A 27,147-nucleotide genomic window follows, 5' to 3' on the forward strand; every position below is an offset into this window, starting at 1 on the left:
CAAAGAACTTTTTGAATAACGCGCAGAGACTGCAGCGCCCTGCACATGTGGAGCTTTGGGGTGTGATGCAGTCAATGTGCTGCCCTTAGGCTGGCCACTGGAGGGCATCCTGCCTCGTTGGTGATGTGCCGCCTCCTCCTCCTCCTCCTCTCTCCTATCAGGCACCCACGTTGAGTCAGTGACCTCATCATCCCCTCCCTCCTCATCACTGGAGCAAACCTGGCAGTATGCTGCAGCAGGGGGAGCATGACTGCCAGATTGCTGTCCTTCTTGGGCACCCCTTCTGTCCGTGCTCGTGTTACTGCCTTCATCGAGCTCAGTATCATCATCAGAGCCTTCCAAACGCTGGGCATCCTCCTGGAGCATGTACCCAACACTGTGGTCAAACAGTTCGAGGGACTCCTCAGGAGGACATGGTGGGGCTAGGGAAGGAGTCACTGATGACATTGAGCCGAGGGAAGAGGCCGCTGCTTTGCCAGACAAAGTAACCTGGGCATGGGTGAGAGAGGATGAGGAGGATGAGGACGGCTTGGTCATCCACTCGACCAAGTCTTCCGCATGTTGCGGCTCAACATGGCCAGCTGCCGAAAAAAAGGCCAAGCGTGTCCCATGGCCACATGCTGATGAGGATGCACCGTCTCCACGACCAGCACTAGACACAGAGCCTGCTTGCCCTCTCTTATTGGCTTGTGACTGTCTGCCTCTCCTTCTTGGCCTTCCAGACATACTAATGGCCTGTAGATGCACTAAGCTGGGATATATATATATATATATATATATATATATATATATATATTAGGGATGAGCTTCGAGTTCGAGTCGAACTCATGTTCGACTCGAACATTGGCTGTTCGCAAGTTCACCGAACAGCGAACAATTTGGGGTGTTCGCGGCAAATTCGAATGCCGCGGAACACCCTTTAAAAGTCTATGGGAGAAATCAAAAGTGCTAATTTTAAAGGCTAATATGCAAGTTATTGTCATAAAAAGTGTTTGGGGACCTGGGTCCTGCCCCAGGGGACATGGATCAATGCAAAAAAAAGTTTTAAAAACGGCTGTTTTTTCAGGAGCAGTGATTTTAATAATACTTAAAGTCAATCAATAAAAGTGTAATATCCCTTTAAATTTCGTACCTGGGGGGTGTCTATAGTGTGCCTGTAAAGGGGCGCATGTTTCCTGTGTTTAGAACAGTCTGACAGCAAAATGACATTTTGAAGGAAAAAACTCATTTAAAACTACCCGCGGCTATTGCATTGCCGACAATACACATAGAAGTTCATTGATAAAAACGGCATGGGAATTCCCCAAAGGGGAACCCCGAACCAAAATTAAAAAAAAAAAATGACGTGGGGGTCCCCCTAAATTCCATACCAGGCCCTTCAGGTCTGGTATGGATATTAAGGGGAACCCCGGCCAAAATTTAAAAAAAAAATGACGTGGGGTTCCCCCTAAATTCCATACCAGACCCTTCAGGTCTGGTATGGATTTTAAGGGGAACCCCGCGCCAAAAAAAAAAAAAAAAACGGCGTGGGGTCCCCCCAAAAATCCATACCAGACCCTTATCCGAGCACGCAACCTGGCAGGCCGCAGGAAAAGAGGGGGGACAAGAGTGCGCCCCCCCCTCCCTCCTGAACCGTACCAGGCCACATGCCCTCAACATTGGGAGGGTGCTTTGGGGTAGCCCCCCAAAACACCTTGTCCCCATGTTGATGAGGACAAGGGCCTCATCCCCACAACCCTGGCCGGTGGTTGTGGGGGTCTGCGGGCGGGGGGCTTATCGGAATCTGGAAGCCCCCTTTAACAAGGTGACCCCCAGATCCCGGCCCCCCCCTGTGTGAAATGGTAAGGGGGTACATAAGTACCCCTACCATTTCACGAAAAAAGTGTCATAAATGTTAAAAATGACAAGAGACAGTTTTTGACAATTCCTTTATTTAAATGCTTCTTCTTTCTTCTATCTTCCTTCATCTTCTGGTTCTTCTGGTTCTTCTGGCTCTTCTGGTTCTTCTGGTTCTTCCTCCGGCGTTCTCGTCCAGCATCTCCTCCGTGGCGTCTTCTGTCTTCTTCTCCTCGGGCCGCTCCGCACCCATGGCATGGGGGGAGGCTCCCGCTCTTCTCTTCTTCTCTTCTTCTTTTCTTCTTTTCTTCTTTTCTTCTCTTCTTCTCTTCTTTTTCATTTTCTTCTCCGGGCCGCTCCGCAATCCATGCTGGCATGGAGGGAGGCTCCCGCTGTGTGACGGCGCTCCTCGTCTGACAGTTCTTAAATAACGGGGGGGCGGGGCCACCCGGTGACCCCGCCCCCCTCTGACGCACGGTGACTTGACGGGACTTCCCTGTGGCATTCCCCGTGACGTCACAGGGAAGTCCCGTCAAGTCACCGTGCGTCAGAGGGGGGCGGGGTCACCGGGTGGCCCCACCCCCCCGTTATTTAAGAACTGTCAGACGAGGAGCGCCGTCACACAGCGGGAGCCTCCCTCCATGCCAGCATGGATTGCGGAGCGGCCCGGAGAAGAAAATGAAGAAGAAGAGAAGAAGAGAAGAAAAGAAGAAAAGAAGAAAAGAAGAAGAGAAGAAGAGAAGAGCGGGAGCCTCCCCCCCATGCCATGGGTGCGGAGCGGCCCGAGGAGAAGAAGACAGAAGACGCCGCGGAGGAGATGCTGGACGAGAACGCCGGAGGAAGAACCAGAAGAACCAGAAGAGCCAGAAGAACCAGAAGATGAAGGAAGATAGAAGAAAGAAGAAGCATTTAAATAAAGGAATTGTCAAAAACTGTCTCTTGTCATTTTTAACATTTTTGACACTTTCTTCGTGAAATGGTAGGGGTACTTATGTACCCCCTTACCATTTCACACAGGGGGGGGCCGGGATCTGGGGGTCACCTTGTTAAAGGGGGCTTCCAGATTCCGATAAGCCCCCCGCCCGCAGACCCCCACAACCACCGGCCAGGGTTGTGGGGATGAGGCCCTTGTCCTCATCAACATGGGGACAAGGTGTTTTGGGGGGCTACCCCAAAGCACCCTCCCAATGTTGAGGGCATGTGGCCTGGTACGGTTCAGGAGGGAGGGGGGGCCGCACTCTCGTCCCCCCCTCTTTTCCTGCGGCCTGCCAGGTTGCGTGCTCGGATAAGGGTCTGGTATGGATTTTTGGGGGGACCCCACGCCGTTTTTTTTTTTTTTTTTTGGCGCGGGGTTCCCCTTAAAATCCATACCAGACCTGAAGGGTCTGGTATGGAATTTAGGGGGAACCCCACGTCATTTTTTTTTTTAAATTTTGGCCGGGGTTCCCCTTAATATCCATACCAGACCTGAAGGGCCTGGTATGGAATTTAGGGGGACCCCCACGTCATTTTTTTTTTTTTAATTTTGGTTCGGGGTTCCCCTTTGGGGAATTCCCATGCCGTTTTTATCAATGAACTTCTATGTGTATTGTCGGCAATGCAATAGCCGCGGGTAGTTTTAAATGAGTTTTTTCCTTCAAAATGTCATTTTGCTGTCAGACTGTTCTAAACACAGGAAACATGCGCCCCTTTACAGGCACACTATAGACACCCCCCAGGTACGAAATTTAAAGGGATATTACACTTTTATTGTTTGACTTTAAGCATTATTAAAATCACTGCTCCTGAAAAAACGGCTGTTTTTAAAACTTTTTTTTGCATTGATCCATGTCCCCTGGGGCAGGACCCAGGTCCCCAAACACTTTTTATGACAATAACTTGCATATAAGCCTTGAAAATTAGCACTTTTGATTATTCATGTTCGTGTCCCATAGACTTTAACGGTGTTCGCATGTTCGAACGAACTTTTTTCCTGTTCGCATGTTCTGGTGCGAACCGAACAGGGGGGTGTTCGGCTCATCCCTAATATATATATATATATATATATATGTACTGATACTGCAGCTAGCAAAATCAACTGCTGCCTGTAGTATGAGAACACCACCAACCTTCTACAGGTAGCTTTAGCTGAACACTGTGAGGTGGACACACCCCACTAACTTGTAGGTTTAGCAGAACACTGTGAGCAGGACGCACTGCACTAACTGTAAATAGTCTAGCTGCCTGACTGTGGTACTAATAGGATCAAAAGAACACCAGCAATTTTATTCAGGTAGCTGTATTTACTGTAACAAGACAAGCCTGCCTGTCAGTAAGAAGATAACAGAAACGGATCTAGCTGAACACTGTGAGCAGGACGCACCCCACTAGCTTGTAGGTTTAGCTGAACACTGTGAGGTGGACGCACCCCACTAACTTGTAGGTTTAGCTGAACACTGTGAGCAGGACGCACCCCACTAACTTGTAGGTTTAGCAGAACACTGTGAGCAGGACGCACTGCACTAACTGTAAATAGTCTAGCTGCCTGACTGTGGTACTAATAGGATCAAAAGAACACCAGCAATTTTCTTCAGGTAGCTGTATTTACTGTAACAAGACAAGCCTGCCTGTCAGTAAGAAGATAACAGAAACGGATCTAGCTGAACACTGTGAGCAGGACGCACCCCACTAGCTTGTAGGTTTAGCTGAACACTGTGAGGTGGACGCACCCCACTAACTTGTAGGTTTAGCTGAACACTGTGAGCAGGACGCACCCCACTAACTTGTAGGTTTAGCAGAACACTGTGAGCAGGACGCACTGCACTAACTGTAAATAGTCTAGCTGCCTGACTGTGGTACTAATAGGATCAAAAGAACACCAGCAATTTTCTTCAGGTAGCTGTATTTACTGTAACAAGACAAGCCTGCCTGTCAGTAAGAAGATAACAGAAACAGATCTAGCTGAACACTGTGAGCAGGACGCACCCCACTAGCTTGTAGGTTTAGCTGAACACTGTGAGGTGGACGCACCCCACTAACTTGTAGGTTTAGCTGAACACTGTGAGCAGGACGCACCCCACTAACTTGTAGGTTTAGCAGAACACTGTGAGCAGGACGCACTGCACTAACTGTAAATAGTCTAGCTGCCTGACTGTGGTACTAATAGGATCAAAAGAACACCAGCAATTTTCTTCAGGTAGCTGTATTTACTGTAACAAGACAAGCCTGCCTGTCAGTAAGAAGATAACAGAAACGGATCTAGCTGAACACTGTGAGCAGGACGCACCCCACTAGCTTGTAGGTTTAGCTGAACACTGTGAGGTGGACGCACCCCACTAACTTGTAGGTTTAGCTGAACACTGTGAGCAGGACGCACCCCACTAACTTGTAGGTTTAGCAGAACACTGTGAGCAGGACGCACTGCACTAACTGTAAATAGTCTAGCTGCCTGACTGTGGTACTAATAGGATCAAAAGAACAGCAGCAATTTTCTTCAGGTAGCTGTATTTACTGTAACAAGACAAGCCTGCCTGTCAGTAAGAAGATAACAGAAACGGATCTAGCTGAACACTGTGAGCAGGACGCACCCCACTAGCTTGTAGGTTTAGCTGAACACTGTGAGGTGGACGCACACCACTAACTTGTAGGTTTAGCTGAACACTGTGAGCAGGACGCACCCCACTAACTTGTAGGTTTAGCAGAACACTGTGAGCAGGACGCACTGCACTAACTGTAAATAGTCTAGCTGCCTGACTGTGGTACTAATAGGATCAAAAGAACACCAGCAATTTTCTTCAGGTAGCTGTATTTACTGTAACAAGACAAGCCTGCCTGTCAGTAAGAAGATAACAGAAACGGATCTAGCTGAACACTGTGAGCAGGACGCACCCCACTAGCTTGTAGGTTTAGCTGAACACTGTGAGGTGGACGCACCCCACTAACTTGTAGGTTTAGCTGAACACTGTGAGCAGGACGCACCCCACTAACTTGTAGGTTTAGCAGAACACTGTGAGCAGGACGCACTGCACTAACTGTAAATAGTCTAGCTGCCTGACTGTGGTACTAATAGGATCAAAAGAACACCAGCAATTTTATTCAGGTAGCTGTATTTACTGTAACAAGACAAGCCTGCCTGTCAGTAAGAAGATAACAGAAACGGATCTAGCTGAACACTGTGAGCAGGACGCACCCCACTAGCTTGTAGGTTTAGCTGAACACTGTGAGGTGGACGCACCCCACTAACTTGTAGGTTTAGCTGAACACTGTGAGCAGGACGCACCCCACTTACTTGTAGGTTTAGCAGAACACTGTGAGCAGGACGCACTGCACTAACTGTAAATAGTCTAGCTGCCTGACTGTGGTACTATTAGGATCAAAAGATCACCAGTAATTTTCTTTAAAATACTGTAACAAGACAAGCCTGCCTGTCAGTAAGAAGATAACAGGAACGGATCTAGCTGAACACTGTGAGCAGGACGCACTGCACTAAATGTAAATAGTCTAGCTGCCTGACTGTGGTACTAATAGGATCAAAAGAACACCAGTAATTTTCTTCAAAATACTGTAACAAGACAAGCCTGCCTGTCAGTAGGAATATAACAGGAACGGATCTAGCTGAACACTGTGAGCAGGACGCACTGCACTAAATGTAAATAGTCTAGAAGATAACAGGAACGGATCTAGCTAAACTGAATACAGTGTATATATATATATATATATATATATATATATATGCAACACCTGGGATGCATATATATACACAATACACTTTAAGTGCAGCTAACTGACTGACTGTCCTGCCTAATCTAGCTAACTCAAATGAAATGACACTGTCTCTCTCTCTCTCTAAGCACACCGGAACACACTGCACAGGGCCGCCGTGCAGGCGGCCTTATATAGTGTGGGGCGTGTACTAAATCCCCTGAGCCATAATTGGCCAAAGCCTCCTTGGCTTTGGCCAATTACGGCTCTCTGTTAAGGCGGCGCTGTGATTGGCCAAGCATGCAGGTCATAGTGCATGCTTGGCCAATCATCAGCAAGCAATGTACTGCGATGCCGCAGTGAATTATGGGCCGTGACGCGCCACACGAATTTGGCGCGAACGGCCCATATCGTTCGCAATTCAACGAACGATCGAACAGCCGATGTTCGAGTCGAACATGGGTTCGACTCGAACACGAAGCTCATCCCTAGTGGCAAGCAGCGGGATGCTTCCTGCAGTCTGGGACATCCAAACTTCCACCTGGATCCAAGGTCCGGATAGCAGGAGAGGAGAGGTACAGATACCAGCCGCCATGGAAGAGGAATTCAGAAGGAGGTTGCGAGAGATGCAGATACAGCACAGAGGCCCAGTATCAGAGCAGGTCCTGCTGGGATGGTTTGATTCTATTCACTGCGAACTCTGGAAGGAATCGCTAGCCCGTGAGCAGTGACACCAAGGAAAAGTTCTCCCCTCAAGGAAAGGTACTGGTCACAGTATGGATTGCGGGTGCTGTTTTTGGGAGAAAAACCGCACAAGGAGCAGACAGCTGAATTAAGCAGGCTGGTCTGGGCAGATATGCGGCTGAATGAAAGCTACAGAGCCCTCCGGTGGCATGTATCCCAAGCATACCCTTGGATAGCGGATGACAGCCCAACGGAAGGCTTTGTCTACGGCGGCCTGGGACTGCTGTATGTGAAGCTGACAGGGGAGCCTAACTTTGGGAGTGATTTGGAGTGGCGGTTGGACGAAATCATGGATTACAGAGAAGGGCTACTGAACGTCTCGGAAGTGCAAGTGCACTGGGCACTGGAAGATATAGAGTTTCTGGTCGTTCAGGAATGGCATCTGAAGATCACCTACAGACGGCTGCTAGACTCTGCTCAGTGCCAGGGCTGGACTCCCTTTGCCTGGGACTATCAGGAAATACTAGTTGACAACTCTGAAATCCTGGCTGAAGAGTTGGCAATGTGGCAGAGTAACAGTGTGCTTTGCCAACCTGCCCCCCCGCAACTATGGACATGGAGGCCTTATGGCGGATGCAGCAAGTGCTGACTGACCTTGATGATCCTGTTTCTTCATGAGATAATGTTGGATGGAGGAATGTGCCTGTCCAGCAGCATGCCAGAGAATCGGCAGTGGAAAATCTGGAGATCGCCTTCCCCAAAGCTGAAGTGCTGACAACAGGGCAGAGCTCTGCTAACCTCAGCTCAGCACTGATAGCATCTTCTGGGTTCCACGGACAGGAAATGGTGAACCTCTATTCCCAGACACCAGTTGCAGAGACAAGGGATTTGATAGACTTTTCTGATGAGGAAGAACAACCTGATGAGCCTCCAGCAGAAGAGCTGGTATTAGGGCCAAACTTCACTGTGCTCTGCCCAGCACCAACAGCAGTATCTATGTAGTTACAAGGAACTTCCCCAGCTGAAGCGCTGGTCACAAGACAGAGGGTCCAAGACCTCTTCCCCACACCTGTGGCAGTTACAGAGGCTCAGGGTGAGAAGGTGGCAATCACTTCCCAGCAGCAGATACAGGAGGAGAAGGGAGAGGAGGTGCCCAACAGTTGGCCAGGGGGGAGGAAGCAGTCTTTCTTCCCCAGCAAAGATCCATGTACCTGGGAGACAGAACCAGAGACATGTCGTCCCAGGAGCCAGATGAGGGAACGGAGCAGGAAGAAGCCAGTTCACCTCCCCAATGGCAGCTACACAGTTTGGGAGTGGAGGAATCCAGCCTCCTGCCCCAACGGTTAGCCGGATCAGAGGTTGTGAAGTCCCCAGCAGAAGTGCTGGCAACAGGGCAGAGTGCTACCAACCTCTGCCCAGCACCGGCAACAACTGTGGAGATCCAGCAAGCCAGGGCAGTCGGCCCCTCTCTCCAGAGACAAGATGATGTAGTGAAGCTGCTACTCCCAGCTGAATCGCTGGCAACAGGGCAGAGCCCTGCTGGCCTCTGCCTAGCACCTACAGTTTCTTCTCAGCTGCAGGGAACTGGGGCAGTGGGCCCCTCTGCCCAGCAACAGGCCAAGCCATGGAATTGTAAACACCACCCGTCTGAAGTGCTGACAGCTGGACAGAGAGTCAATGACCTCTGCCCCACACCTACTGAGGTCAACTATTCCTTGCAGCTAAGAAAGGAGATCATGCGGACAGACTTTGTGAGTTCACTCTGCCTGACTAACGCATGTCCAGACCAGGTGGAGGTCTGGGACCTTGTTAGTCAACTTTTGATGGGGGAGAAATGTGGCAAACTCACCCGGGACAGAGGCTTTTGGAGGGGATTGAATGACAGCCTCTTGCCTACTGATTATAGGCCCTGGCATTTGGGGGAACGGTGCGTTTTGTGAGTTGTATGCCTGGTGAACCTTAAGGTGGTGTTACTTTGGATTCGGGTCCTTGTCCCCCAGGACACATAGACTCTCTATATTTGCCATATTAGAAATAGTGACTGATTCATACTCTTGGGACACATACTGTGAGGAGATGCTAATATCATCAACTCCAGCCACCTGTCTGTTGTCCTCTATAATATAAATTAGTCTAATCTGGCTTACCACAGCTTCTAAGAGTATTCCACCTATTGTTGTTTGTGCTAATTAACCCTTTGTTGATGTTTATGGTAATGTGTATTGAATAGTCAGTGAGCTAGGAGACGTAAAGTCTTACCCTGAAAGGTCATATCTCTGAGTCACCTAGTCTGGGTCAATGATTAGATAACTAGCTCATGTTAATTAGGTTCTGGGTACAGTTTTATTGTAAGCCTGCTGTATATATATTTGTGTGTCATCTCAAATAAAACAGTCCATGTTAGCAGATAAACAAGTGTCGTCTTGTTTTGTGCTTGTGAGCGGTTGGAATACCTGATATCTAGATTCAGACTGGGAGGAAGTGGTATACTGATGGAAGCACTCAAGCGGAGTGTGGGTGACGTTCCGTTACAGCCACCCTTTGCAGCTATCACAGCTCCAAGTCGCTTTGGATAAGTCTCTATGAGTTTGCCACATCTTCAAGTTGGATGGTTTGCACTTATTTTCTATTGGATTGAGGTTTGGGCTTTGACTAGGCCATTCCAACACATTTACATGTTTCCCCTTAAACCACTCAGATGTTGCTTTTTTGTTTGGGGTCATTGTCTTGCTGGAAGGTGAACCTCCGTCCTAGCCTCAAATCTCACACAGCGTGGTACAGGTTTTGCTCAAGAATATCCCTGTATTTAGCACCATCCATCTTTTCCTCAACTCCGACCAGTTTCCCATTTCCGACTGCTGAAAAACATCCCCACAGCATGATGCTGCCACCACCGTGTTTCACTGTGGGGATGGTGTTCTTTGGGTGATGTGATGTGTTGGGTTTGCGCCAGACATGGCGTTTTCTTTGATGGCCAAAAAGTTCAATTTTAGTCTCATCAGAACAGAGCACCTTCCTACATACATTTTGGGAGTCTCCCGCATGCCTTTTCTCAAACTCAAAACGTATAAATAAAGATATGGGGTGAGTGGTGCTCCCTATACTAGTGGGAATGGACTCCCTATATAGACACAGACATATATTCTCCACCTAAGTGTATATGTGCTCTAAACCACCTAAAGTAAATAAAGTGAAATAAATAATATATATATAAGTGTAAGGGCTCTTTCACATGGGGCGGATCAGTGAGGATCCGCCCCGTGAACACCCGCTTGCTCAGCGAGGATCGCTCCACCGATCCCCGCTGAGCAAGAAGATGACAGGTCCATCGCTGGACATTGTGCAGCGACGGACCTGTCAGAGCGCCGCTCTCCCCTATGGGGGATCGGGTGATGACGGACGGTAGAGTCCGTCGTCACCCGATCCGATCCGAAAGCGGATGGAAAAGTAGTCACACTTTTTCGTATCGGAGCGGATATAGCACAATGACCGTGTATCAATAAATATAGTGTAGACAATATACATAGGAACAGAACATCAAACTATACTAATAGTGCATTGTGTTCAATAATCCCACTAACAGCAAAAAATGGGGATAACACCCAAAAATTCCCCACTATCAGCAGAGATATTGACATCTGAAATATAAACCCGTATGTTACAAAAATAGTTCCAAGTGATAAGTGTCCAAATCAGCAATGTGAAAGAAAACAAAAAATTGTATAAAAAAATATAAAAATGACGAATAGCAAAAATAAGAGTGAAGCTCCAAAATGGCAAAGTGTTCATACAGAAAAGTGACTCTTGTGCTTCATCAAAATCCAGTGACTTCTGTGATCCCCCTTAAGGGTCCCCACTCACCAACTCTTGGTACCCCTATAGGGGTGATAGGCATGTATCAATAAAAGTGGATGGCCTCCTGTATCGGGTCAGAATGTCCACACGGATCCTCTGCTCAGCACAGCCTCTAACACCATATCCAGGAAATGGTACACCGTCTTCTTTTGGTCACATCCTCATAGGAAAAGACAGGGCTCCCATGGTGTAGTAGTTTAAAAAAACTTTTATCTTAAAATTATATTTAAAAATATATTTAAAAAACAAATACTTCCCACCAAGGGGATGAGCCCAACTCTATGGAGCGTACAGCTTATTGTCATCCTAGGTACAGATACCGCCGTATGACCCGTTCTTTTATAACTGAGGGCGGGACCACATCGTGACGTTCCTGGGTGACCCCGCCCCCCTCTGACGCACGGGGGATCCCCAAAGGATTCCCAAAATTATCATGTGTGGGTCATAATGAATGTTGTATTTTTTTATTTTTTTTCATTTATAAGGGCTTTTGACATTTATATGTCTTTTGTATTTTAATTTACCTTTACAAATAAACAAAAAATAAATGCCCTGGACAGCAAATTGTTAAACAATGGGAAGTATATTGGATTGAGTGATTGAATACTCTGCAGTCCTGTGATTTGAATTTACATTCTGATTTACATTTTTACTTTTAGGATGTCATTTTTGGGATACACATCACTTGTAATATATTTATGTGTATTTTTGTGATTTTAATTTGTGGTTACTTTGAGAATTGACATTTGGTTATTTTGAGATGTTGTTTTGTTCCTTTTCCTAGAGTGAGAGGACAGTTTTTTTTTTCTTTTTTGCTCCATCGGCGGAGCAAGAGAAGAAGAAGCAGACTTCGTGGGACTTTTTTATTTTTTTATTTTTACCATTTTCACACTTTTTTGTGAAATGGTAGGGGTACATTTGTATCCCGTTACCATTTCACACAGGGGGGGAGGCCGGGATCTGGGGGTCCCCTTGTTAAAGGGGGCTTCCAGATTCCGATAAGCCCGCCGCCCGCAGACCCCCACAACCACCTGGCAAGGGTTGTGGGGATGAGGCCCTTGTTCCCAAAGCACCCTCCCTATGTTGAGGGCATGTGGCCTGGTACGGTTCAGGAGGGGGGCGCTCTCTCGTCCCCCTCTCTTTTCCTGCAGCCTGCCAGGTTGCATGCTAGGATAAGGGTCTGGTATGGATTTTTGGGAGGGCCCCCACGCCATTTTTAAAAAAAAATTTGGTGCGGGGTTCCCCTTAAAATCCATATCAGACCTGAGAGTCTGGTATGGATTTTGAGGGGGACCCCCACGCCATTTTTTTTTTTTATTTTGGTGTGGGGTTCCCCTAATATCCATACCAAACATGAAGGGCCTGGTATGGAATTTGGGGGGACCACCACGCAATTTTATTTTAAATTTTGGTTCGGGGTTCCCCTTAATATTCATACCAGACCCAAAGGGTCTGGTAATGGACTGTGTGGGAATCCCATGCCATTTTTTTTAATGACTTTTATGTGTATTGCCGGGACCGATAATTCATTATAGCCGCGAGTACTTTTAAATGACTTTTTTTCCTTTAGAAATGTCCTTTTCCTAGAGTGAGAGGACAGTTTGGATAAGATATCTCTGTTACTCACAAGTTTTGTATTACTATTTGATTGCATGTGATTACTCCGCTCACACAGACACGTCATTCATTCACAGGGATCTGTGAATTAACAAACTACTAGTCTCTTCTGTACCCATTATCCACAGAGTGGCCTATGTGTAAAAAAAATATTTTTTTATTTTTCTTCTGCAAAAATATGTGCATTTCTTCTTTTTTGTAGGTGAGCCTAGTCTTTAATCTTTATCTCATTCAGTTGTTCTGTAGTAAGTGCTAAATATAAGGAGGGCTCCACCTGCTTAATCATTGCAAGCAAATCAAGGTCATTCTGAACAAATGATACAGTCAGTGCTATTAAATTAAATGAACATTGTTTAGGATCTTTGCAAACAGATCCCTAAATTTCTTGATGATGCCACTATCAACACTAGAGAAGAGGTTGAAACAAAAGTTGTCTTTAGAATTACATGGGACAACATTAGCAGAGTGCCATCATACACAACTCAAGGTGGATTTTCTGATAGTGAAAACAAAGGCATAGTTTGTACTGAAATGGTTATTTGTAGTCCCCAACAGAAGCCCTCCGTACTAAGTAAAAACCAGGAACACAATGGAAAGATGGGGACAGGGAATTGTTACTCTATTACAGGATGTACCTGAACAAGGGCCTTCATGGCTGGACAAGTAGTATTTCAATGCATTATTTTATTTCTCAAGTTGACTATTGTAACTCTATATAGGCCTATCTCTTCACAGGCTGTCCCTTCTTCAGTCTGTCATGAGTGCTGCTGCCAGACTCATCCACCTTACCAACTGTTCAGTGTCTGCCACTCCTCTCTGCCAATATCTCCACTGACTTCCCATTGCCCAATGAATACGATTCAAAACATTAACAATAACATACAAAGCCATTTACAGCTCTGCCCTGAGCTACATCACCAATCTTATCTCCAATTATCACCCAAACCGTCCTCTCTGTTACTGCCATAACCTTCTCCTCTCCAGCTATCTTGTCTCCTTCACCCATGCTTGTCTCCAGGACATCTCCAGAACCTCTCCCATCCTCTGGAACTCCTTACCCCAATCTGTTCAGGTATCTCCTACTCTGTCCACTTTTAGGCGATCCCCCACAGTTATTACCTTTTGTTCCACTTGCCCTTCCCCATTAGATTGCAAGCTCCCAGGATCAGGGCCCGCCTGTATCCTGTATTGAATTCTATTGTTGTTGTATTGTCTCCCTTAATATTGTAAAGTGCTGCATAAACTGTTGGCACTATATAAATGCTGAATAATAATAATAATAATGAAAGCTTTAGGTTTAAACAGATTGAAAAATACTATTAAAACTACATGATGGTGTCAAAGCTTATAATAGATTTTAGTGATTGGGGTGATTGGGTTTGTATAAGTTTTAAAATTAATAAAACACATACATTAATAAGGATCATGTCATCATTACTCAATCGTACAATCATTTTGATATAAAAAAAAAAGAACTACCATAAATAAAAAGCCAGTGTAGGCTTGTGTTTTAACTAGGGATGAGCTCGAACATCGGTTGTTCACCAGTTCGCCGAACAGCGAACAATTTGGGGTGTTCGCGGCAAATTCGAATGCCGCGGAACACCCTGTAAAAGTCTATGGGAGAAATCAAAAGTGCTAATTTTAAAGGCTTATATGCATGGTATTGTCATAAAAAGTGTCTGAGGACCTGGGTCCTGCCCCAGGGGACATGGATCAATGCAAAAAAAAAGTTTTAAAAAGGGCCGTTTTTTCGGGAGCAGTGATTTTAATAATGCTTAAAGTGAAACAATAAAAGTGTAATATCCCTTTAAATTTCGTACCTGGGGGGTGTCTATAGTATGCCTGTAAAGGGGCGCATGTTTCCCGTGTTTAGAACAGTCTGACAGCAAAATTACATTTCAAAGGAAAAAAAGTCATTTAAAACTACTCGCGGCTATTAATGAATTGCCGGTCTGACAATACACATAAAAGTTCATTGATAAAAATGGCATGGGAATTCCCCACAGGGGAACCCCGAACCAAAATTTAAAAAAAAAATGACATGGGGGTCCCCCTAAATTCTATACCAGGCCCTTCAGGTCTGGTATGGATATGAAGGGGAACCCCGGCCAAAATTAAAAAAAAAAAAATGGCGTGGGGTCCCCCCTTAAAATCCATACCAGACCCTTCAGGTCTGGTATGGATTTTAAGGGGAATCCCGCGCCAAAATTAAAAAAAAAAATGACATGGGGTCCCCCAAAAATCCATACCAGACCCTTATCCGAGCACGCAACCTGGCAGGCCACGCGAAAAGGGGGGATGAGAGAGCACCCCCCCTGAACCATACCAGGCCACATGCCCTCAACATTGGGAGGGTGCTTTGGGGTAGCCCCCCAAAACACCTTGTCCGCATGTTGATGGGGACAAGGGCCTCATCCCCACAACCCTTGTCCGGTGGTTGTGGGGGTCTCCGGGCAGGGGGCTTATCGGAATCTGGAAGCCCCCTTTAACAAGGGGACCCCCAGATCCTGGCCCTCTCCCCTGTGTGAAATGGTAAGGGGGTACAAAAGTACCCCTACCATTTCACAAAAAAACTGTCAAAAATGTTAAAAATGACAAGAGACAGTTTTTGACAATTCCTTTATTTAAATGCTCTCTCTTCTTTCTTCTATATTCTATCTTCCTTCGGTTTCTTTCTCCATCTTCTCCTTCTTCTGGTTCTTCTGGTTCATCTGGTTCTTCCTCCGGTGTTCTTGTCCGGCATCTCCTCAGCGGCCTCTTCTTATCTTCTTCTCCTCGGGTCACTCCGCATCCATGATGGCATGGAGGGAGGCTCCCGCTGTGTGACGCTTCTCCTCTTCTGACGGTTCTTAAATAATGGGGGGCACCTGGTGACCCCGCCCCCCTCTGATGCACAGGGACTTGACGGGGACTTCCCTGTGGCATTCCCCGTGATGTCAGAAGGGGTGGGGTTATGTAATGGGTGACTCCGCCCCCCTCTGATGTCATGGGGAATGCCACAGAAAAGTCCCTGTCAAGTCCCCGTGCGTCAGAGGGTGGCCCCACCCCCCCCGTTATTTAAGAACCGTCAGAAGAGGAGAAGCGTCACACAGCGGGAGCCTCCCTTCATGCCATCATGGATGCGGAGCGGCCCAAAAAGAAGATGAAGACAAGAAGATGAAGAGTAGAAGATGAAGAGAAAAAGATGAAGAAAAAGATGAAGAGAGAAGCGTCACACAGCGGGAGCCTCCCTCCATGCCATCATGGATGCGGAGCGGCCCGAGAAGAAGAAGATAAGAAGATGCCGCGGAGGAGATACTGGATGAGAACACCGGAGGAAGAACCAACAGAACCAGAAGAACCAGAAGAAGAAGATGGAGGAAGAAACCGAAGGAAGATAGAAGATAAAAGAAAGAAGATAGAAGATAGAAGAAAGAAGAAGCATTTAAATAAAGGAATTGTCTAAAACTGTCTCTTGTCATTTTTAACATTTTTGACAGTTTTTTGTGAAATGGTAGGGGTACTATTGTACCCCCTTACCATTTCACACAGGGGGCAGGGCTGGAATCTGGGGGTCCCCTTGTTAAAGGGGGCTTCCAGATTCCGATAATCCCCCCGCCCAGCAGACCCCCACAACCACTGGGCAAGGGTGGTGGGGATGAGGCCTTTGTCCCCATCAACATGGGGACAAGGTGTTTTGGGGGGCTACCCCAAAGCACCCTTCCAATGTTGAGGGCATGTGGCCTGGTACGGTTCAGGAGGGGGCACTCTCTCGTCCCCCCTCTTTTTCTGTGGCCTGCCAGGTTGCGTGCTCGGATAAGGGTCTGGTATGGATTTTTGGGGGGGCCCACGCCTTTTTTTTTTATTTTGGTGCGGGGTTCCCCCTTAAAATCCATACCAGACCTGAAGGGTCTGGTATAGACTTTAAGGGGGGCCCCAACGCCCTTTTTTTTTAATTTTGGCCGGGGTTCCCCTTAATATCCATACCAGACCTGAAGGGCCTGGTATGGAATTTAGGGGGACCCCCACGCCATTTTTTTTTTAAATTTTGGTTCGGGGTTCCCCTGTGGGGAATTCCCATGCCGTTTTTATCAATTAACTTTTATGTGTATTGTTGGACCGGCAATTCATTAAAAGCCGCGAGTAGTTTTTAAATTACTTTTTTTCCTTTGAATGTCATTTTGCTGTCAGACTGTTCTAAACACGAGAAACATGCGCCCCTTTACAGGCATACTATAGACACCCCCCAGGTACGAAATTTAAAGCGATATTACACTTTTATTGTTTCACTTTAAGCATTATTAAAATCACTGCTCCCGAAAAAACGGCCGTTTTTAAAACTTTTTTTTGCATTGATCCATGTCCCCTGGGGCAGGACCTAGGTCCCCAAACACCTTTTATGACAATACCATGAATATAAGCCTTTAAAATTAGCACTTTTGATTATTCATGTTCGTGTCCCATAGACTTTAAAGGTGTTTGCGTGTTCGAACAAATTTTTTGCCTGTTCGCAAGTTCTGGTGTGAACCGAACAGTTCGGCTCATCCCTAGTTTTAACTTAGAAAATCAAAAAGACACGACCACTGGAGTAGCACTGCTAAGCAGAAAGAAGGGCATGCATAGGTATGCTTAAATATGGTTGTCCTCAGGTACATACAGTGTATAAATACAAACCATGTCAAACGTGAAATCAAAGATTTTTTTTTTTAATTCTCAAACATATTTACTTACATGGGGATCATTTTCACAAGTGTAGCATAGAGATTCCAGATGAATACTGTATTATAAAAGTTTTTTTTTTTCAGAAACAGCAATGATTTACTGCAATAAAACATACATTTGCCATTTTAATTGTTCTTGATCCTGATAATTCAGAAGTGTAAATACATACTCTCCAGGTCAACTAAGCTGTAATCTGCTACAAATATTGTGAGCAGGAAGTAAGGTTCTAAAAAGAAGAGGTACAATGCACATAATGATTTGCAAGTAAAACAGATGTCTCTCTCAAAATCACTCTGAAAGGTCTTTTTAATCTGGAAGTCACAGAGTCAGGATTATACTTTTATTTACAGTTACAACACAACTACAGATAAGTTAAAAAAATCCTTTTTATGCTTCCCACCTCCAGTCATGTCTTAACGAATCTCTACCTAACTTTCAAAAATTAAGTTTCTAACGCCAAATAATATTTACCTTAATCCATGGTCCTTTGATTTTCCTCTCCCCACTGTTCCTAACCAATTGGCTGTAGCCCCACTCTTTATCCAGTCCTACTCAATGATATCATTGTGTTTGCTCTGTAACCAATGCAGGACAAGTGTTCATGTTGGAAGTGGGTGCTTTAGAGGTACCCTCCCACATTCACTTGCTGAAAGTGAGAGAACTGAGAAATCAGCTGTTCTGAGACCATGGAATATGGCATTAACCACCTCAATACAGGGCACTTTCACCCCCTTTCTGCCCAGGCCATTTTTCAGTTTTCAGCGCTGTCACATTTTGAATGAGAATTGCGCGGTCATGTTACACTGCACCCTAATGAAATTTTTATCATTTTTTCCCCACAAATAGAGCTTTCTTTTGAAAGTATTTGATCACCTCTGTGGTTTTTATTTATTGCGCTATAAACAAAAGAAGAGGGACAATTTTGAAAAAACACAATATTTTTATTTTTTGCTATAATATTCAATTTTTTTTTTTTAACAAATTTTTTCCTCAGTTTAGGCTGATATGCATTCTTCTACATATTTTTGGTAAAAAAAAATCGCGATAAGCGTATATTGATTGGTTTGCGCAAAAGTTATAGCGTCTACAAAATAGGGATAGATTTATAGCATTTTTATTTATTTATGTATTTTTTACTAGTAATGGCGGCCATCTGCGATTTTTATTGTGACTGCGATATTGCAGCGGACATATCGGACACTTTTGACACATTTTTGGGACCAATCACATTTATACAGAGATCCGTGCTATAAAAATGCATTGATTACTGTGTAAATGTGACTGGCAGGGAAGGGGTTAACACTAGGAGGTGATCGAGGGGTTAATGTATGACCTAGGGAGGTAATTCTAACTGTAGGGGGAGGGGACTAACTAGGGGAGGAGACCGATCGGTGTCCCTATGTACAAGGGACACACCATCGGTCTCCTCTCCTCTGACAGGAAGTGGATCTGTGTGTTTACATACACACAGATCCATGGTCCTGCTCTGTTACCCGGCAATCGCGGGTGCCCGGCGGACATCGCGGCCCCCTAGTGGCTCGGGAGGGCGATCACGTCATATGACGTCCGCCCAGAACAAGAGCTGCCTCGTCCCGCCGTCATATGACGGTGGGCGGTGGCTTAGTGGTTAAAGTAAAATTGGGTGTTTGAAACATTTTCTTTTTATAAAGTAAGATAGAGATTTGTTAAGGAGCATGGGTTGGGGGGGGGCATTCCTAATTATTTTTAGTGATACAGGAACCTCAACATTGGTAAACATACAATGGGTCACCTCCACAAACAAAATCACATGCACAAAGAACACAATGTCACAATTGAGATAAACATATAGTGGCAGACCCGCCAGTGGGCTTCAGGGTCTAGGAAGTCCCTAATTATTTTTTTAATGGCCATGAACTTTAAATTTAATTCACTTTTACTTTATCATAGCAACAACCTTTCCTGGATACAACAAGTCATTGAATTATTTTAAATGTTGATTGGACTTGTTTTTTTATTTATTTTCTAGGCTTTCAAGTGCTCTCTCTTTGGTAATTCTGTACCAGTCTTCAGGAAGCTCAGCTGGTAAAGCTGTATATTCCTTTGCAAATTCCTCATTAAATTCTTTAAATATATATTTCCAGTATACAGAGGCTTCAATACTTGGATCAGGCTGAATGTTCCAGTCATCGAAAAATGCACGATAATCTTTGAAAGGATGAGGTTCCCAGTTTGTCTCAGGACATTTAAATGTGTGGTTGCTCACAACTTCTGTTGAACACAGTTCATGGCAAAGAATCTTTGTCTCTTCGTCTCTGTATGTTCCCAATCCTTGAGGTCGGTGAATTGAGGCAAAGTGCTCACCATGACCAGTTCCCCCGGCTTCACAAGGAACTTTACAAAATGGACATTGCCTTCCACATCCAAAGACTTTCTTAAACAGCTCATCTTGGGGTTGCACAGTTATCATAGAGAGGAGAACTTCAATATTTAAACATGTCAATTCCCTTTCGATTTGACCTTTAATGTCCCCTAAAAATGACTTAACATATTGGAAGAATTGGCTTACATTTACTTTGTTTTCAAATGTGATCACATTTATGTATTCTCGTGATATGACTAAGTCATTCTTTAAAATTTTACAGAAGTCATTTAAGCCTTTGGACAGTTCTGTATGCTTTAGGAGAAAATCCTGCTCAAGTGTTTTAGAGACTTTTGTAGTAATAGCTCCAAGACTCAAAGATATAAACTTTAAGATTCCAGAATTTGTGTATCGAGCTGTTATGTATTTTGTGATCCAATCTTTTACAAATATCTCATATTCAAGACAATATTTCACATACTGATTGAATATGTTTTTTGCGAATAGATCCTTCAGTAGAGCAGTTTGGAAGAAAGTTCTAGAGCCGTATTTTATAGAGTCTTCACTGTTTAAGATATCATCGACAATACGGTTTCCAAGGTCTGAGAGCACATATTGAGACAGTGCTGGCGTCAGGCACATTTTACAGAACTTATGTGCTCTACTTTTATAGTCATCCTTTTCTACAACAACCAGTTTAAACACATCCAAATAATTAGGCTTAAGTTTTTCCAAGCAAAGCTTTGGATCATTTTCTCTTATGAAGTTTTCATGCATTTTCTGGAATATTGGTGCTGCCTTCCCTAAAGCTAAAAGTTTTAGGTCCAGCTCAAACAAGGGTTTGAAATACATTTTTTGCACATCCTTTTCACGAAGACCTTCACATATGATCTCCAGTAATTGCTGACAGAATGTTTCATTGTAGTCCTCTTTGGTGTTAATGATTTTTGTGACATGACGACGACATCTGTCAAGAAATTTCCGAGCTATTGCCTCTACCTCAGTGTGGAATTGACTACTGAACAACTTTGTGCGGATTGCGAATGTTGTTCCTTCTAGGTGTTTATCCTTTATTTTAAACTTTTTACTGCAGTATTTTTGCAAGCTGTCAAGCTTAACCAGTTTCTCATTAATATAGCTTGCTTTATTTTTCATATCTCGCCTCAGGTGTTCCAGCATCAGTTTACCAATGTCCTGCTTTTTCAAACTGCTCAGATTTAACGTTTGTAATATTCTGTTCCACATGATTTCAAACTCTGACTCCAGATCATTTTCACTTAGCTTCTGTTCTGCATATCTGTATTTATGCAGGAGTGTGCTGCCTTGTTCGGAAATTTTTTCATGAAACGTTGCTTGTATTGCTTTTATTCTAATTTTTCCAGTTTGGATATGAATAACTTCCTTACACTTTTCATTTAAGTTATATTCAAGTTCATTTTTCAGCAGGGATGCGCTCCTCAGGAAATCCCCTTTGTATTTTTCTACCAATCTTGAATGCCTATTTTCACTTTCAAAGTATTCTTCCAGGAATTGTATTATTATATTTTCTTGCTCCTTCAGCATTTGATACATTTCATCTCTTAGATCTTTTGGAATCTCACATACAGTTTCATCGGTAATACTATTTTTTATCTCATTCTCAACTTTGATCCTCCAGTTGTTTGCCTGTTTCCTAAATTTCCATTCCATATTTGAATATGCTATACACAACTGATTGTAGGCATCTGCCACCAAGGTGCTTCTAAAGCTAAAAATGAATTTTTCGTGTTTGACAGCATTCCACAAACTCTTTATCCAATCTACAAATTCTTTGGGGTTATTACCCTTACAATGTGACTTCTGTTTTAAAAATTTCAATAAATCCATTTTAAATTTAAAGATGTTTTCGCTATATCCAGTGCTAATTGAAGCCATTGGGGGAACACCATGCCACAAGCTGGGAATATACCAATTGTGTGCTTCAACATCATGCTCAATGATATCTGAGAACTTTTTGATATCCATATTATTCTCCATCTTTGCTGCTACTCTGGCCATCTCATCAAGTTGTTCCATCAGTAGTTTTTTCTCTCTCATAATTTTGTCATGAGCAGACACATCACCTACATTTTGATGTACAAACTGGCAATTGGGTTTCTTTCCAATATGTTTCATTCTAAGGAATGCATGGACCACAATCTGTAAAATCTCTTTCATTTCTACTACGTTTTCCATGGACAGGTTGACGATAGTGATATCACTCAACCCAACCACTAGTGTGGCCAGTTCGTTGTCATGTTCAGAACTATCATCAAGAGAAGCCAGTTCAGGGGCTTTAAGACCTTCAGTATCAATCACCAAGATATAGTGACAGCCAAGCTGTTCCTGGAGTTCATCCTCTACTTTAAGAAGATTAATGAAAGCTCCTCGTGTGCATCGTCCACTGGCCACCGGGAACTGCAGACCAAACATGGTGTTCAGAAGGGTGGATTTTCCTGAACTCTGTACTCCCAGTACAGATATTGTTATCATTTTACACTTTCCTTGAGTCTTATTATCCAGCTCACTTAGGATTTCAGTTATCCACTGCAGGGGGATATTTGAGACATCTCCATCAATCAGTTCAAGAGGGAATCCATTAAGCAACAGATCAGCAGCAATCCCTGGAAGATTCTGAAATTTTGTTTGGCTTTTATCAATGTCACCATTTTTCACCAGAAAACACTCAGCTTCATAAAGTTGCCCTAACTCACGAATAAAGTGCTCAACTCCAATGTGACTTCCAGATACATTTTGATTCATGATTTCATTATCGTTAGGTTGAAGTTTTAACAGTGACATATTATTTATTGGTACTGTAGCCAGATAAAATTTCAACCACTTCAAGAAATATAATAACTCAGTCTGCCACAATTCTGTGAATGCAGCAAGAAATTTCTTCATGCCATCAGGAATTTCCTGCTGATATTGCTGTCTATGCAGATCTTCAATCTTTTTGTTTATTTTGGACTTGTATTCCTCTCCATTCATGTTGCCTTGTTTTCTCATTCGGCAGAGCTCTTTTTCATTTTTAGTCAGTTCCTTCCAAAAATGTCCTTGTAGTTTAAGGGTTTTGTTCTTGTAATTTGTCACATCTCTTATATTCTGAGTTATTCCACAAGCAAGAGCCTTTGGATATGTACACTCTTTACAGTTCTCATCTACGTCCATTCCAAGATCACATGCAATGGGGGAAAACTCTTCAAGAGTGTTTCGATTTTTGCTTGCTGGTGCGTGATCTTTAATAAGTAACTGAAGTCTCTTTGCTAGCTGTCTGTCTTGAGTCTGGACTAGGATTCTTCCTTTAAGATCAGAAAATAATGTTGCCAGATACTTAGAGTTTATTTGCCCTGTTGCATCTTTGCATACAGTAAAAAGATAGTTACTATTTTTAGCTTTTGATAAGTTTTCCAGGAATGTCTTAAACTTTGTATCTGTGATTTTGGAATTCTGGAGATTGATAATGAAAAATAATTTTTCATTTGAAACATCAATATCTGTAAAACAATGGCTGGATGCATCTGTGTTTTCAATAAATATAAATACAGTGGTTGAGACCCTTGCAAGAAAACTGAATTGTTTCCTGTGATCTAGTAGGTCTCCTCGGAGATTGACAATGGCGATAGGATCAGCAAAGAGATCGGAATCCCCACCACCTGGAAAGTAGCAGGCTATTTCCACCAATCCATCAGAAATTTTCCGCTGAATGTTTCCTCCACACATGTTCTTATGTACAAAAAAGTCGTGAAGTTGTTCCTCGGAGCTAAGGATTTGATTTAGGGTGTGGGATTTTGAAGAAGAATAATTCCCTAACCTGACAAAAGAGAATGTTGTTAAAGGAAGGTGCACTATGTTTTTTTCTACAAACCCCTTCTTGTCTGATAGGTTTTTTGGTCTCCATGTCTTTACAATATCTCTCATTGCCCACAGTAGTAAAATACAACCACTAGAAGCATCCTCTGCAGGGAGGATCAGAGGGACGGCAAACTGACACATGGACATTTTTCTTACAATCTCCTGTTGAAGAAACTTGTCTGAACAGTGGAGGAGAGCACACACAACATCAAGAGGGTTCACGGAATCTGATGCACTGTCTATGTTACCAAACAAATCGTCAACATTAAACTCTTGGTCATCATTGGCATGGCCTATTTCTTGTAAAATTAAGCTCCGTGCAGTTCCAATCAGTCCAATGAGTTTTTGAAGAAAGTACCAAGGTACATTCTTTAATGGATGTGGTTTAATTGTCTTACAGATCTCAGATCCAATATTCAGAACTTCTCTCAGTGTAAGTTTTGAAGATCTAAATTTTTCCAGTTCCAGCATCTGCAGAAAACAATGCAGTGATTTTTCATTGCCCAAAGCTTTCTTGCCTAAAGAAAAGGGTACAAAACATGTTGAATGTTTAGACATTAAAAGGAATCTGAAGCACAGTTTGGCGATTACATTAATTAAAGTGGTGTTCCCATTATAAAAAAAAAAATTAAAAGTCAGCAGCTACAAATACTGCAGCTGCTGACTTTGAATAATCGGACACTTACCAGTCCCAGGGTCCAGCGATGCGGGGGATCGAAGCCCCGCTTGTCTACCCCTCCATTTGATGGCGCCAGCATTGTATCTGTGGGTGCCCGGCTGTGGCTTCACAGCCAGGCACCACCTGCGCATGCGCGAGCGGCGTGGCGTGCCATGATTGGCCATGCAATCATCTGGGACCTGTCACGTGTCCCAGATGATTGACAAAAGGGAGGGGGTAGAGCTGAGCCCTTCCTGTGCCGAGGGGAAGTCATGTCAAGAGCCCAGGCACTGAAGGAGGCAGACTATGAGAGACCCCCTAGCAACAGCCATTTAGAGGCGAGTAAAAAAAAGAGATTTTTCCAAATTTTTTTTTTTTTTAGGCACATTCATGAATTTTTTATTTATTTGGGGTGGAACACCACTTTAAAATAAAAATCGGGGCAAATAAAAAAAATAGATATTTGATGCAGTCTGTCACTGGCATTAACAGCACTTTTTTTTGGAGTTCTCTGCCTAATGTACTCTCATTATCTGTTGATTCTGCCAGTAGATCTATCATATTTCCACTTTCTGCAAAAGACCAATCTATCTAGCAAAAGTGACAGTTATAGGGCTTGTGACAAACAATATAGCACTTTTAGCAGTGATTACTAAATTATTATACATTATTTTTGGTCTAATCCTTTTTGCCAAAAAGTAAAAGTACTTTCTGTAACTGCAAGGTTCTGAAGCCACACACCACTTCCAAGGATAAGCTCAACTTTACTGTTAAGCACAAGCATAAACAGTCCTACCAAATTTTTTGCCCCCCCCCCTCCCCAACAGTAGGGGGCAAACATTTAATATCTTACAGCATTTTTACAACTGTGTGTGGGTGGAATGTACCCCAGAGAAGTGAGCACCTGTGAGCTGGAATTGAAGATTTTAGAGGACTTAGTAGTTACTTCATCTTTTTGTGTAGGATATACTTGTTGTAACTGCTTAAAAGTGAGAGCTGAAGTTAGGATTAATTGGTAAATCCATTTAAAATGATATGTCTGAGGTGTGGCTTGCTGCTAGGGATGAGCCGAACACCCCCCTGTTCGGTTCGCACCAGAACATGCGAACAGGAAAAAAGTTCGTTCGAACATGCGAACACCGTTAAAGTCTATGGGACACGAACATGAATAATCAAAAGTGCTAATTTTCAAGGCTTATATGCAAGTTATTGTCATAAAAAGTGTTTGGGGACCTGGGTCCTGCCCCAGGGGACATGGATCAATGCAAAAAAAAGTTTTAAAAACGGCCGTTTTTTCAGGAGCAGTGATTTTAATAATGCTTAAAGTCAAACAATAAAAGTGTAATATCCCTTTAAATTTCGTACCTGGGGGGTGTCTATAGTGTGCCTGTAAAGGGGCGCATGTTTCCTGTGTTTAGAACAGTCTGACAGCAAAATGACATTTTGAAGGAAAAAACTCATTTAAAACTACCCGCGGCTATTGCATTGCCGACAATACACATAGAAGTTCATTGATAAAAACGGCATGGGAATTCCCCAAAGGGGAACCCCGAACCGAAATTAAAAAAAAAAAATGACGTGGGGGTCCCCCTAAATTCCATACCAGGCCCTTCAGGTCTGGTATGGATATTAAGGGGAACCCCGGCCAAAATTTAAAAAAAAAAATGACGTGGGGTTCCCCCTAAATTCCATACCAGACCCTTCAGGTCTGGTATGGATTTTAAGGGGAACCCCGCGCCAAAAAAAAAAAAAAAAACGGCGTGGGGTCCCCCCAAAAATCCATACCAGACCCTTATCCGAGCACGCAACCTGGCAGGCCGCAGGAAAAGAGGGGGGGACGAGAGTGCGGCCCCCCTCCCTCCTGAACCGTACCAGGCCACATGCCCTCAACATTGGGAGGGTGCTTTGGGGTAGCCCCCCAAAACACCTTGTCCCCATGTTGATGAGGACAAGGGCCTCATCCCCACAACCCTGGCCGGTGGTTGTGGGGGTCTGCGGGCGGGGGGCTTATCGGAATCTGGAAGCCCCCTTTAACAAGGTGACCCCCAGATCCCGGCCCCCCCCCTGTGTGAAATGGTAAGGGGGTACATAAGTACCCCTACCATTTCACGAAAAAAGTGTCAAAAATGTTAAAAATGACAAGAGACAGTTTTTGACAATTCCTTTATTTAAATGCTTCTTCTTTCTTCTATCTTCCTTCATCTTCTGGTTCTTCTGGCTCTTCTGGTTCTTCTGGTTCTTCCTCCGGCGTTCTCGTCCAGCATCTCCTCCGCGGCGTCTTCTGTCTTCTTCTCCTCGGGCCGCTCCGCACCCATGGCATGGGGGGGAGGCTCCCGCTCTTCTCTTCTTCTCTTCTTCTTTTCTTCTTTTCTTCTTTTCTTCTCTTCTTCTCTTCTTCTTCATTTTCTTCTCCGGGCCGCTCCGCAATCCATGCTGGCATGGAGGGAGGCTCCCGCTGTGTGACGGCGCTCCTCGTCTGACAGTTCTTAAATAACGGGGGGCGGGGCCACCCGGTGACCCCGCCCCCCTCTGACGCACGGTGACTTGACGGGACTTCCCTGTGACGTCAGCGGGAGCCTCCCTCCATGCCAGCATGGATTGCGGAGCGGCCCGGAGAAGAAAATGAAGAAGAAGAGAAGAAGAGAAGAAAAGAAGAAAAGAAGAAAAGAAGAAGAGAAGAAGAGCGGGAGCCTCCCCCCCATGCCATGGGTGCGGAGCGGCCCGAGGAGAAGAAGACAGAAGACGCCGCGGAGGAGATGCTGGACGAGAACGCCGGAGGAAGAACCAGAAGAACCAGAAGAGCCAGAAGAACCAGAAGATGAAGGAAGATAGAAGAAAGAAGAAGCATTTAAATAAAGGAATTGTCAAAAACTGTCTCTTGTCATTTTTAACATTTTTG

The 27,147-nt window shown here is 44.3% G+C and overlaps 1 protein-coding gene across 1 annotated transcript; it reads right to left on the bottom strand.

Moving 5' to 3' along the window:
• Window positions 1–19,185: 19,185 nt before the first annotated feature.
• Window positions 19,186–24,066, bottom strand: LOC141147542 (up-regulator of cell proliferation-like). Its single transcript, XM_073634772.1, has one exon. The coding sequence runs from the start codon at window positions 24,059–24,061 to the stop codon at window positions 19,370–19,372; it is 4,692 nt and encodes a 1,563-aa protein (XP_073490873.1). The 5' UTR covers window positions 24,062–24,066; the 3' UTR covers window positions 19,186–19,369.
• Between the last annotated feature and the right edge of the window lie 3,081 nt (window positions 24,067–27,147).

Source organism: Aquarana catesbeiana, linkage group LG06 (genome assembly GCF_042186555.1).
Source record: "Aquarana catesbeiana isolate 2022-GZ linkage group LG06, ASM4218655v1, whole genome shotgun sequence".
Taxonomy (NCBI): domain Eukaryota; kingdom Metazoa; phylum Chordata; class Amphibia; order Anura; family Ranidae; genus Aquarana; species Aquarana catesbeiana.

What these genes read in the sequence shown, in the direction of transcription:
- LOC141147542 (XM_073634772.1), bottom strand. Translation starts at nt 24,061, where the DNA reads ATGCTGGAACTGGAAAAATTTAGATCTTCAAAACTTACACTGAGAGAA.